The sequence below is a fragment of the Plasmodium gaboni genome, chromosome 6 (assembly GCF_001602025.1).
Source record: "Plasmodium gaboni strain SY75 chromosome 6, whole genome shotgun sequence".
NCBI lineage: Eukaryota > Apicomplexa > Aconoidasida > Haemosporida > Plasmodiidae > Plasmodium > Plasmodium gaboni.
In genome coordinates this window covers 910,481-924,195 of record NC_031486.1, presented here as the reverse complement: position 1 = coordinate 924,195, position 13,715 = coordinate 910,481, and the positions used below count along the sequence as shown (strand labels likewise).

Below are 13,715 nucleotides of genomic sequence, written 5' to 3'. Positions count from 1 at the left end.
TCAAAAGAGAGATATAAAGGGGAACATAAGTAATATATGTAAAAGTGTAGAAATGCATATTTAGTAATACATACATTTATTTCCACACCTTTTTGAGGACAAATATATAAATAAATATAAATAAATATATATATATATATAATATATTAAAAGAGAGAATACCTTTATATATGAATACCTTCTTAATATTATATTTTGCGTTTTTGTCTATATTTCATAAAACAGTAACAAAAAAAAAAAAAAAAAAAATGATAAAGAGAAAGATAATTCTTCACATTATAAAACTATTTAAAAGCTTAAAAAATATATGTGAACTTTTCCCTTTGCGTAAAATATTTAAACTGTGTGTATTCTAAATATAATTTATGCAAACCATATATTATTCTATAATTCAATCATTATATATATATATATATATATATATATATATAATATAATAATGTTGTCTTTTATATGTTCTCATGAAATAATTGGAAATTTAGAGAAAAAAAAAAAAAAAATTATAATTAGAACTTAAACAATAACAAATTACAAAAACAAAAATAAAATAAAATAAAATAAATGAAAGAAATAAAATGAGTTCGAAATGATATTTAAAACAAAACAATGAAAATAAAATAAAAAATGTATATTCTTATAAATTTTTATTACTATAAATTATATATCCATTTATTTATATAAATATATAATTATTTTAAGGGTAAATATGAAAAAAAAGAAATGATACATATTTATAGACAGAATATACAAAATATGAATATTATATATATATATATATATATATATATATATGTATGTATGAAAAAATATATAATCTCAAACATATTACATATTATTTATTTATTTTTATTCAAATAATTATTAAAAAAATAAAATAACGAACATGAATATTAATTAGAATTATATACATATATATATAAATATATATATATAATTATTTATAATTTAAAAGAAATATATAAAAACATGTATGTGTGTACTATTTAGTACTTCTAAATCTGGTTCAAACAAATAAATATACAAATAAAAACAAATACATATATATATATATATATATATATATATGTTCTATATGATAATATGTAAAAAAAAAAAAAAATCTTAATTCTTTCAATTATACAAAAACAAAAAAAAAAAAAAAAATGTGAACACACACATTGAATATAATTTAATATATATAATATATATATATATATATATATATATATATATATATTTTTAAGTGTTCTACTTACAATTTATCTTCTTGACGATTGTTTATTAAAAAATTGAAGGCCGATAATTTTAATTTTACTCAACCTTTTTCTACTTTTCTTCTCAGGCACATCTGAATGTACAGTTTTATTTGAATTATCGACAGTTGTAGACTTGAAATTCATATCGTTTTTTTTTTCATTCTTATTTGTTTCAAAATCAACAGTATTAGTTATATTACCTGTTGATAAAGAAACTTGACTAAAGAAACTGACCTTATTTTGATATGTATCATTAATGGCGATATTATCAAAATTGTTTTCTTCATTTTTATCTTCAGAAGCAAATTTGTTATATGAACTTCTAGATAATCTAGTACTTATAGATGTTGTAGAATATTTTTTATATTTTGAAAGGGCATGATCAAGTCTCTTCGGAAATATAGATTTTATACTAATAGAACTTTTTTTATTATTATTAGACTTATTGTCTATAGGTATATAATTTTCACTTTTTGAATTATCACAAAATGTATTACTTTCACATGTCATATTATCACAATTAATATTACTATTTTCCACATATTCTTTTGATAATATATTGCTCAATTCATCTTTACATACAGGTATAAATTTTACATCATCCTTTTCCTTTTTTTTTTTTTTTTTCTTATTATTTTTTCTTTGTGTCTCCTTATCACATGAGGAGAAATTCATAGTCACTTTACCTAGAATTTTTTTTTCTATATATTCCCTTTTCTCATTTTTTTCCATATCTTCTCTTTCTTTAAATAACCTATCTGTTACCTTGATTTTAAATGGTTGTTTTAAACGTCCTTTTTTTTCACTGATTTGTTTTAATTTGCCTTTTTCTTCATTTATTTCCCCCTCTTTATATATTTGTTTAACTTCTTGTATTCCTTTTTTTTTAAAACTTGTTTTATCACAACAAGGATTCTCATATTCACCCTTCTTTTTATTCATCATCATTATATTATTATTATTATTATTATCATTATTATTATTATTATTATCAATATTATTATTACTATTATTCTCTTTAAAACCTTTCTTTTTATTCTTGTCCGTCGATGAAGATTTTATAAATTCATCAAAAATAGATTCACAGTTATTATATATATTAATCTCTGGATAATTATATTCTTTTGAAGTATTAACATGTGATGTTTTGTATTTGTTCTTATTTCTATTTTTATTTTCCATTATTTCAATTTTTTTATTTTTTTTTATTTTTAAACCTTTTTCTGTTTCTAACATAATATTTGGATCATCTTTATCATTCGTTATTTTTATATTATTATTATCATCTACATATTTGACACTACTTAAACGTTGAGTATTTTCGAATTTATTTAATGTTTTATCTGTACAAGAATCATTATGTATCCTTTCTTTTTTGATTTCGACTTCCTTTTCACCCATATTATTTTTTATTATTATATTACTTTTTCCTTTTTCATTATCTTCTTCATCATATTCATTATTTGTAGAAACAGTCTGATGAGGAGTAATAATTTCAGGTGGTACATTTTCTTTCAAATATTTTATATACTCATTTATAGATCTAAAATTCGATTTAACAAGTATCACATCTTTTAAAAATGGGAAACGTTTCGTAATATAATTAATTGTTATATTAGATAAAAATAAATTTTTTATTTTAAAAATCCATTTATGTATACTATCTATATGTACAACATATTTATTTTTAAAATTTATAAATTTATTATTTTTTAAAATATGCAAATTTTCAATATCATATTCTTCATTTTTCATATAATTCACAAATTGTTGTTGTAATAATAATTCTTCTTCATTTAAAACGATATGTTTTTTTTTTTTTTTCTTTTTCCTTTTATGATAATAGTTATTATGGTGATCACTGCTGTTGTGTTTTATGCTATCATTACTAACATATTTTATGCTATCATTACTAACATATTTTATGCTATCATTACTAATATTTTTTAAGCTATCATTACTAATATTTTTTAAGCTATCAATACTCATACTTTTTACCATACACTTCTTTATATTATTCTTTGTTATATTTACATCTTCCTTATGGTTGTCACTAGTATCTCCTTCTATACATGCAGTCCTTTCCAAATGGGCAGAATTTGAATCATTAATTAAAATATCCGTATTCCTATGATTATCAATTATCCTAGAATCCTTGTGCACTAATATTACATGCATAGAATAACCTGATAGAAATATATTATAAATATGATCATTCTTAAAAATATTTATTTTTTTTTCAATAACTATTTTATTATCTTGACTTTTGCTTTTTTGTTGTTGTGATATATAACAATTTGGATAAAAGTGGAATGGATAAAAATTATTAATTTTATCTTCTTGAATTCCTCCATATTTTTTTTCTAATTGTGTTGATAATATTTCTTCTCTTAAATAATCTGCAAAATTATTATCTAATATTTTTAATTTTTTTGTCATATAGGTAGGTGCAAAATTTAGAAATGATTTGCCAAATGTTTTTAAAATTTTAGGTGCCTCAAGAATATACATTCTAAATAATCTACATCTATATTTAGAATTCATAATTTCTAACAATTTCATAAAAGTTGTCATAGGAAATTTTGATATAGATATACCAGAACAATCAATTATTGATATATAGTTTTCTATTTTTCCTGGGATACATAAATATTTTAGAAAAAATTCAAAACAGAAAAAAAATAAATTAGATAAATCATCTATATTTAATAATTCAACTTTTAATAAATTAATAATTAATATTGGCCTACACTTTTTATCTCGTCCATGCCAATACATAACTCCTTTATTTATATAAAATATAACATCTTTTTCTTTTATTGGTAAAATAGATGATAATCGAAATTCATAATTACTTTTTATTAATTCCATGGCCTTAGAAAAATCAAATTGTGCTGAATATAAATAACGTAAACATTCATTTTCAAAATATATTTTATTAATTTTTAAGCATCTACTCTTACAATATTTTCTAAATTCACTTATAGCTATTTCTTCTTCTAATGTTATAAATGTATTATGAAATATAAACCGTAAATTTGTATTCTTATCATACACATCATCAATATTAGGTTCAAACAAAAACACTTCGTCATCTATGGTATGTTCATTTATATCTTTTTCAATAATAACTTTTCCTTTTGAAAGTTCCATACTTTTCTATTCCTATATTATTTTGTCCATACAAGTATAAATGGATAGCTAGTATTTTATATATGTAGCAAATAAATAAATATATATATATATATATATTATATAGTCAAAATATATAATATGTACATATATATATGCTTTTAATATATATATATATATTTATTTATTTATTATATTAATAAAATATTCATACCAAATGATAAATATATTTCATATTATCAGTATGCAACCTTATATTTGTTTTTTTTTTTAATTATTTTATAAACTCATACATTTGTACACAAAAATAGAAAAAAAAAAAAAAAAAAAATTAAAATAGAATTGTAAATGTAAATAAATTAATATGTAAATATAAATATATATTAATAATTAAATAAAAATGTAAATATAAATAATGTTTATAATTTTTAGAACACACAATGTACTTTTATATATATATACATATGTATGTTTCTTTTTCAAATATGTGTATGCATATTCATCATTTTGTTATTTTTTTTAATTTTTTTTATATTCCTCTATTTGAACGTTATTATAATTTTCACATTACTCCTATTCTTTTTATAAAATGTCATACTGAACATTAAATATTCCACATCATATATATAATTATATATAAATATATATGTATATATTTATTTTTTTTAAACATGTCCTTCAAATAAAATTTTTTTGTATATTAATAAAAGAATAAAAAAATAATGTTTAAAATAAAAATGGAAGTGAAAAAAAAAAAAAAAAAAAAAAAAAAATACAATGAATGTGTATATATATGTATATGTGTGTTTTGTTTATAAATTGTGTATAATAATCATTTACGCATATAAATATTATACATAACATATATATTTATATATTATATATTTCTTTTGTTTTAAAATTAAAATGGAAAATTTTTTTTTTTCCTTTTTGCAATTATATTATTATATATATATATATATATATTATACGTATATTTTTTATTTATTTTCATATATAATTAATTTTATTTTTTTTCTTTTTGTGTACACCTGCATGAGCTTATAAATAAATATATATATAATATATATATTCAAAAAAGGCGAAAAAAAAAAAAAATAAATAAATACAATAAAGTAAAATAAATAAAGGTTTTCCTTCAATAAAACATAAACAGTCCAATTAAATAAATTCACAAATAAATAAATATTTGTAAATTTATATATATATATATATATATATATATATATATATGAATTTCTTCATATGTGGATAATGTAAAAAATATATATATTTGAAAGATAATAAAATTTCCTGTTAAAACAGTAGGGACAAAAAAAAAAAAAAAAAACTTCATAATATAAATATTGATACTTTATTATATAGTATATTTATGTTGTCTATAAAGTAAAATAATGTCATTTTTATAAAAATTATACTCCATATTTCTTCATAAATATAAATCTTCAAAAAACATATATATGGAAAAAAAAATATTTGATCCTTAAGTTACATATAATTTTATGTAGAGGCAAAAAATTTTAATTGCCTCTCACAAAAATGAAAAAATATATATTTTTATATTATTATGTATTCCTTTTTATACATTTATATAAATATTCTTTTATTAAAAACAGAAAAACAAATAATACCACTTATTTTTAACACACGTCATAAATAATAAAATAGGTTTTTTCCCTTGTTCATATTTTTTCATAATTTTATATTTATACTATTTAATTTGGTCAAATATAAAATTATTTTTACAAGCATATGTAACTGACATATCAATGGAACTATTTTAAATTGAATATTATAATAAAATTTTATAAATATGTTTAAACATAGGCATATCATTATATATATATATATATATATATATATAACTTTCCACTCTATTATTTATTTTTGTATTTCGGGACGAATTAAATAAAAACAGTTGTATATAATGTGTATAATATTTTATATATGCCACAATGTTGTATTATACATATATATATATATATATATATATATATATATATATTTATATTTTTATTTATATTTATAATTATTATATTCCTATTTTATCTTATAGTAAAATTATTTTTTACTTTTTATTTTTTATTTTATTTTTTTCATTTTTTTTATATTTTACATATAATAAATCTTTCAACTGTTTTATATCTGAAAAAGGGTATTCCTTAAGCCATGCCACTAATTTATATTCCCTTTAATTGATAAAAAAAAAAAAAAAAAAAATCTTAAATGAGAAAATACATTATAACAATATATTATTTCCTGTTTTTTTATGTGTTACAAGTAATGCTACAATTGTAAAAAAATAAATGAATAAATAAAAATATAAAAATTATAGTAAATATATATTTTGCCCCTTCAACCATGTACATATGCCATATGCATATTAAATGTAAAAAATAAATAAAAATATAAAACATTAATTATGTTATAATATGTACTCCATTTATTTACATATATAGGTTTACAGTAAAAGGTATGCCTTCATTAAAAAGGGTATACCTGGAATACCCAAGAATTATTTTAAAGGCTTCAAGTTATACAATTCGAAAGAAATGAAAAATTATTGTGAAGTAATAAATAAAATATATATATAAATATATATATATATATATAGAATTTTATAAAATATCATATATACAAATTATAAATAATTATTTAACTCAGCCTATGTTCTACCTTTATTTTAATATATATATATTTTTTTTATTTTCTTAATTGTTTTATTTTTTTATTTAGACTTCTAGAGTGGTGTGCACAGGTGTAGGAGTAGTAACAGGAGTAGGTATTGGCATAGAAAATTTTTGGAAGAATATTATAAATGGATATACATCAATAGATAAAATTACAAAATTTGATGTAACTGGTATGTCATGTGGTATTGGCAGTGAAATAAAAAAAAGCGATTTTAATGCTAGTGATTATTACACTAATAAAAAAGATGTTAATCGTAATGATGATTGTACTCATTATGCAGTCGCAGCCACACGTTTAGCTTTAGACGATGCAAAACTAAATTTAGAAAAATTAGACAAAGATAAAACAGGTACAATCATAGGTAGTGGTATAGGTGGATTAAGTTTTTTAGAAAAAGAAATGAAAACAATGTATGAAAAAGGACATAAAAGAATAACACCTTATTTAATACCTGCAATGATAGCAAATACACCATCTGGATATGTATCTATTGAAAATAATATTAGAGGTATTTCTCTTGGTATGTTAAGTGCATGTGCTACGTCTGCTAACACTATAGGTGAAGCTTATAGATATATAAAATATAAAGAATATGATGTTATGATATGTGGTGGAACTGAAGCTAGTATAACTCCCATAAGTTTTGCTGGTTTCAATTCTTTGAAAGCTTTATGCACAGGTTATAATGATAATCCAAAAAAAGGTTGTAGACCCTTCGATTTAAAAAGAAGTGGCTTCGTTATGGGAGAGGGTTCAGGCATTTTAATTTTAGAATCTTATGAACATGCAATAAAAAGAAATGCGCCTATATATGGAGAAATTATTTCATATTCTTCAGAAAGTGATGCATACCATATTACTGCACCAGAGCCTAACGGTAGAGGTTTAATAAATTCTATTTATAAAGCATTAAAGAATGCAAATATAAACACAAATGACGTTAAATATATTAATGCACATGGTACTTCAACAAATCTAAATGATAAAATAGAAACAAAGGTTTTTAAAAATGTTTTCAATGACCATGCATACAAATTATATATATCATCTACTAAAAGTATGACAGGACATTGTATAGGTGCTGCTGGAGCTATAGAATCTATTGTATGTCTTAAAACTATGCAAACAAATATAATACCACCTACTATTAATTATGAAAATAAAGACCCAGATTGTGATTTAAATTATACACCTAATAAATATATTCATGCAAAGGAAAATATTGATATATCTCTAAATACAAATTTGGGATTTGGAGGACATAACACAGCATTACTTTTCAAAAAAATTGTAAAGTGATTATTACAATATTATAATAAAATTATAAGTATCATATAAAATATAAATAAATAAAAAGTAAATATAAAAAAATATATATATATATTATAGTACATACTTGTATTTATATACACAATAATAATCATATGTAATCTTATTAAAAACTCATCACATATGTAAGTATACATATATATATATATATATAATATTTTCCATATTTTCATTTTAATTATTACTCTTACAAAATTTAATTCTAATATATTTTGTTCTATAAATAACATTGTAAATTTTATCATTTATTTAATATGTATAAATAAACAAGAATAAACAGCAATATGTTTGTAACATATTTTTTCCTACATTTTATTATAATACATATGAATCAATTTATTTTATTAAATATATATATATATATATATATATATATATATTTTTAACATTTTATTGAATTATTCATTTTTTTAATTGTCAATTAAATATATATATTATATAAGTATCTTTTTATATTTTATGTAATATAATATGGCTTTTCCAAATTTGTTAATTAATTGAGACTTCATTTTATTACATGAAAAATATTTCTATTTCATAAAAAAGAAAAAAAGAATAATTATAGATTTATTGAATAAAAATAATAATATTAATTTTAAAGGTACACAACTTTAGTTACATATGGAATTTCTTTTTTTTTTTTTTTTTTTATTATTTTTTAAATCTTAACCTATCTATTTTAATATATTAAAAAAATATATATATAAACAAATAGGCGCTGTATCATATAAAATTTGTACTTCTATGTTACAATATATATATATGTAATATTATTATTTCAATATCATGAATGTTCATTTTTTTTTTTACAACATAATAATATATATATATATATATATATATTTATTTATTTATTTATATATAATATATTTTATATTTAAAGATACTTATAATTTTATTATAACGACCATTAAACTAAATAATATTTACATAAATACTTATATGATGATGCCTTTTATATATAACACTCATATGTAAAATTATACATACAAATCAATTTTGAGAAGAAATATATAATTTTATAAAAAAAAAAAAAAATGTTATTATACTTTATATAGATTAATTTGTTATAATTAGCATTATTTGTAATAATAATATGTTTATTTTTTTTTGTAAGTCCTTAATTTAATTATTTTTATATATCATATAAAAAAAAAAATGAAAAAGATAAAGTTGAATATCACAAGGGACGACAATAATTTAGAGAATAATATTTATTATGTATGTGAAAAAAATATATTAATTTCAAATTTAACCTTAACAATTAATTATGATGAAAATAATATACAGGATGAACAAATAATAGATGAAAATGAATTCATAAATCAAAGTACTAATAATATAGATAATAATGAAGTGACTGAAGATAATTATAGAAGTGACATAAATAATAATAAAAATAAAATTCTGAATATAAAAATAAATTATAATGATGAATCATTAAATAATTTATATATGAATAATATAATATATAATTTGTATGATTATATATTTGAAAATAAAATTAATAATATAAATATAAATAAAAATCACAAATGGAATATATTTATAAATATATATGTATATGAATATACACCATATATATATGATCATATTTGTAATGTTATAAATGTTCATTTGTCCATATTATTGTTTCCATTATGTTTTTATGATTTCGATTCAAGATGGTATAGATGTATAGAAAATTTTGAAGAATTATATAAACATCTATCATGTGCAAATAAGAAAAAAGGATCAAACGAAATATTAATACAACAACAACAACAACATAATAATAATAATAATAATAATAATAATGATATACAAATAAATGAGTGTGAAAATCTTAGTACATATAATAATGATAAATTCAAAACAGATGATATATACCTATTAGATAAATATGACCAAAATAAAAATATAATAATTAATCAAATTGAAAATACCAATTTCGATTTATTTATTCAAATAAAAAATAATGAATTAGTTGGTTTCTTTAAAAGACTGTTTATTAATTTTATTCCAATCATTAATACAGTTAATATAGAGGGCCAGTTTATTTATGTTATCAAATATATAGATTATAAACAATTCTTTTTAAATACTCGACAAAATACTCATACCAATGAATATGATAATATTAATAATATACATACATTTATAAACTTTAAAGAGTATACATCATTTCAAAATGTAACGCAAAATATTCATAATAATAATAATAATACATATACTGATCAATATAATACAAATAACATTAATATGAACGAAAATCATTATATCCTTTTTAATGCTGCAACAGTTAGTTTTGATGAGCAAAATATTTTGACAAATTCTAAAGACACCATTCAATTTTATTACAATTTTATATTAAACTATGCAATGAATTATTATTTAAATAATTATTTAAAATAAAATTAAATGAAAATAACAGATATAAATAAAAATGAGTAATATATATATATTATAACATATACATGTTCTCGTTTATTTTTTATCTATCTATAAGTTCACCTATCCTTTAAAATTTTTTCAGAAATCGCCCACAGTTCCTATAAAGGAAAATAATAAAATTATAATGCAGATGCGTATGGACAAACATATATATATATATATATATATATATATATATATATATATATGTGCATATATTTAAGTATATATATTTTTTTTTTTTTTTTTTTTTGTTGGTGTATGTATACACTTTATTTTTTTTTTTCCTTTTAAATTATATGTATAATCATATAACGAAAAGCACAAAAAAATATTTATACATATTCTTGTTTTTATTAACTCATAAAACACATTTGCCGTATTTTTTATTTGTACATAAATATTTATTCATTATGTGTTAAAAGATAATACTGTTTTTATTTATATGATATAAATATAAATATAATAATTACCTCGGATTTTTTTAGATCCTTTGCATACGATCGGACATAGTCTGTTTTGCAATCTGAATAATACGACCCTTTAGCTAGCTGGTCACGATTTAGCAAACTCACATATCTAAAGGGGAAAAAAAATAAACATAAAATAATATATAAATGATATATATATATATATATATATATATATATATATATATATGTGAACTATTTGTATAATATAAGCAGAATATATTATCTTTTTCTTTTTATTTATATATAATCTCTAATGAATAAAAAAAAAAAACTTACAATATACTTTGTGCACCTTGTAAGGGTGTTTTTACAAAAAGGACATTTTTACATAAAGACCTAAACCAACATTGTTCATTTCGAAATAAATCTGTTTTTACTAATCCAGGATTTATAGACACTGTACATGCTTTGGTTGATTCCTTCTCTAACCTATATAAATATATATTTTAATATATGTATGTAAAAGAAAAAAAAAAAATTTTTGTAATTTTTTATTATAATAAATAAATAAATATATATATATATATATATATATATATAATAATGATGATACCTCATTTGCAATTGTTGGGTGTAATAAAGCATACATAGTTTAGAAAAATTATATTCGCGTCTATATAATAAATTTGAATTGGTATCAGTTTTTGATTTGCTCTCAAAAATAAAATCATATTTCACATCCTAATTAATATAATATTAAATAAAATAAATATATATATTTCATTTTTCATACTGTCAATTTATTTTAAGTATATACAACTAAATATATATAAAACTAACCTTGTCATTCAGCATAGCATGTGCTATGCTACTCATGTTTATAATTAAAGTGTCACAAGCTAAAATTCTTTTATACAATAAATGAATTAAATAAAAGTGACCAAAATAGTTAACAAAAAATGTATATTCTAACCCATTAATATATTCGAGAGTTTGATTTAGCGTTCCTATATAATATCGATTAATATATATTATATGTTGTAAAATAAGAAAAATAATAATACATATAAATATAAATACATATATATATATATATATATATATATATGTTAATTATTATTACCTGCATTATTTACTATAATATCAATTTTAGGAAATTTTTTTAATATGTTATTTGCACATTTTTCGATACTTTCATAACTTGATAAATCTAATTGAACAGAATTTATTTTAGCACTAGTAAAAAAAAGAAACAAACAAAGAAATGGAAACACCATTATATAAATGAATAAATAAATAAATAAATAAATATATATATATATATATATATGTATGTATTATGTGTGTTTTATTATTCCTACTCTGGATATTTTGATAATAAATCCTTACGAAGTTCTTCCATTCGTTTACTACATCTACAGGCTAGAATAATTTCACACCCATATTTCACATATTCTATAACTGCAGCAAGACCAATTCCTTTATATCCCCCTGAATTAATTCAATATATATATATATATATATATACATACATATCTTTTTTTTTTTTTTTTTTTTAAATTATATGGTTATTCAATCCAATGCGTAAATCATTAATATAAGATTATTTATTTTAAAGTAAAAACTAATATATTTTTTCCTTTTTTTTTTTTTTTTTTAACCCGTTATTATTACAACTTTTCCTCTTAGCTTGTTTTTATTTTTTAAAACATCTTTTACTGTTCCTCCAACATTTTTTTGTCTGAGCATAAAATAAAATGTAATTATAAGAATTCCATTTGTTAGGTATTCATATATTTTGTGATGAACAGTTAAGTGATGTCTATAGTTGTTTAAAACTAAATACACATATACATTATAAAGCGGAATAAACCTATTCGGAGATAAAAAATAAATATATATATATATATATATATATATTTATATTTTCATTTATTTATATTTATGTATTACCAAATAATAGCTGATATTATACAAAAAATTATAAACCTTCTAAATGAAGGGTCAGTAAGCATAACACCAACAAAGGATATTGATTTATTCTTTATTTGCATACTTTAAGAAAAAATATATATATGTATATATTTAATTACTTAACATAAAATTTAAAAACGAAAAATTAGAAAATCAAATTCATATAATTATATTGTTTATATATGTCCCTAAATTTTTCTCAACAACTTAAAACAGTAAAAGAAAAAAAAATAAAATAATAAAAAATAAAAAAATAATAAAAGCCCATGCTCTATTGTTTTACATATTAAATAATGTTTAAAAATAAATATATTAAGAACATAATAATGGGAAGCCTACCAAACAATAAAAAAAATAAAAAATAAAAAATAAAAATAAAAAATAAATAATAAATATACCAAAGATTGACAAAAGTGATGAAAGCAAATATATACAAAAAAAAAAAACAAAAGAAAAGAAAAAAAGAAAAAAGATGAATAAACGTTGTACGGAATATAGTACAGTTATTATTTTATTATATTTTTTA

At 18.7% G+C, this 13,715-nt stretch overlaps 4 protein-coding genes across 4 annotated transcripts; 2 read left to right on the top strand and 2 right to left on the bottom strand.

Moving 5' to 3' along the window:
• Positions 1–1,238: 1,238 nt before the first annotated feature.
• Positions 1,239–4,388, bottom strand: PGSY75_0626400 (Sec14 domain containing protein; the record flags this gene model as incomplete). Its single annotated transcript, XM_018784844.1, has 1 exon — positions 1,239–4,388. One exon carries the CDS (start codon positions 4,386–4,388, stop codon positions 1,239–1,241), a length of 3,150 nt encoding a protein of 1,049 aa, XP_018642898.1.
• Positions 4,389–6,593: 2,205 nt separating this feature from the next.
• PGSY75_0626300 (3-oxoacyl-acyl-carrier protein synthase I/II) lies at positions 6,594–8,360 on the top strand (the record flags this gene model as incomplete). Its single annotated transcript, XM_018784843.1, has 3 exons — positions 6,594–6,647; positions 6,827–6,937; positions 7,104–8,360. The coding sequence occupies 3 exons, from the start codon at positions 6,594–6,596 to the stop codon at positions 8,358–8,360; spliced, it is 1,422 nt and encodes a 473-aa protein (XP_018642897.1).
• A 1,188-nt stretch (positions 8,361–9,548) lies between these two features.
• PGSY75_0626200 (hypothetical protein) lies at positions 9,549–10,784 on the top strand (the record flags this gene model as incomplete). The annotated part of the gene is made up of 1 exon (XM_018784842.1): positions 9,549–10,784. The coding sequence occupies one exon, from the start codon at positions 9,549–9,551 to the stop codon at positions 10,782–10,784; it is 1,236 nt and encodes a 411-aa protein (XP_018642896.1).
• A 95-nt stretch (positions 10,785–10,879) lies between these two features.
• On the bottom strand, positions 10,880–13,269 carry PGSY75_0626100 (putative oxidoreductase, short-chain dehydrogenase family; the record flags this gene model as incomplete). The annotated part of the gene is made up of 9 exons (XM_018784841.1): positions 10,880–10,921; positions 11,276–11,381; positions 11,552–11,704; positions 11,829–11,956; positions 12,056–12,222; positions 12,339–12,451; positions 12,577–12,706; positions 12,877–13,088; positions 13,169–13,269. 9 exons carry the CDS (start codon positions 13,267–13,269, stop codon positions 10,880–10,882), a joined length of 1,152 nt encoding a protein of 383 aa, XP_018642895.1.
• Between the last annotated feature and the right edge of the window lie 446 nt (positions 13,270–13,715).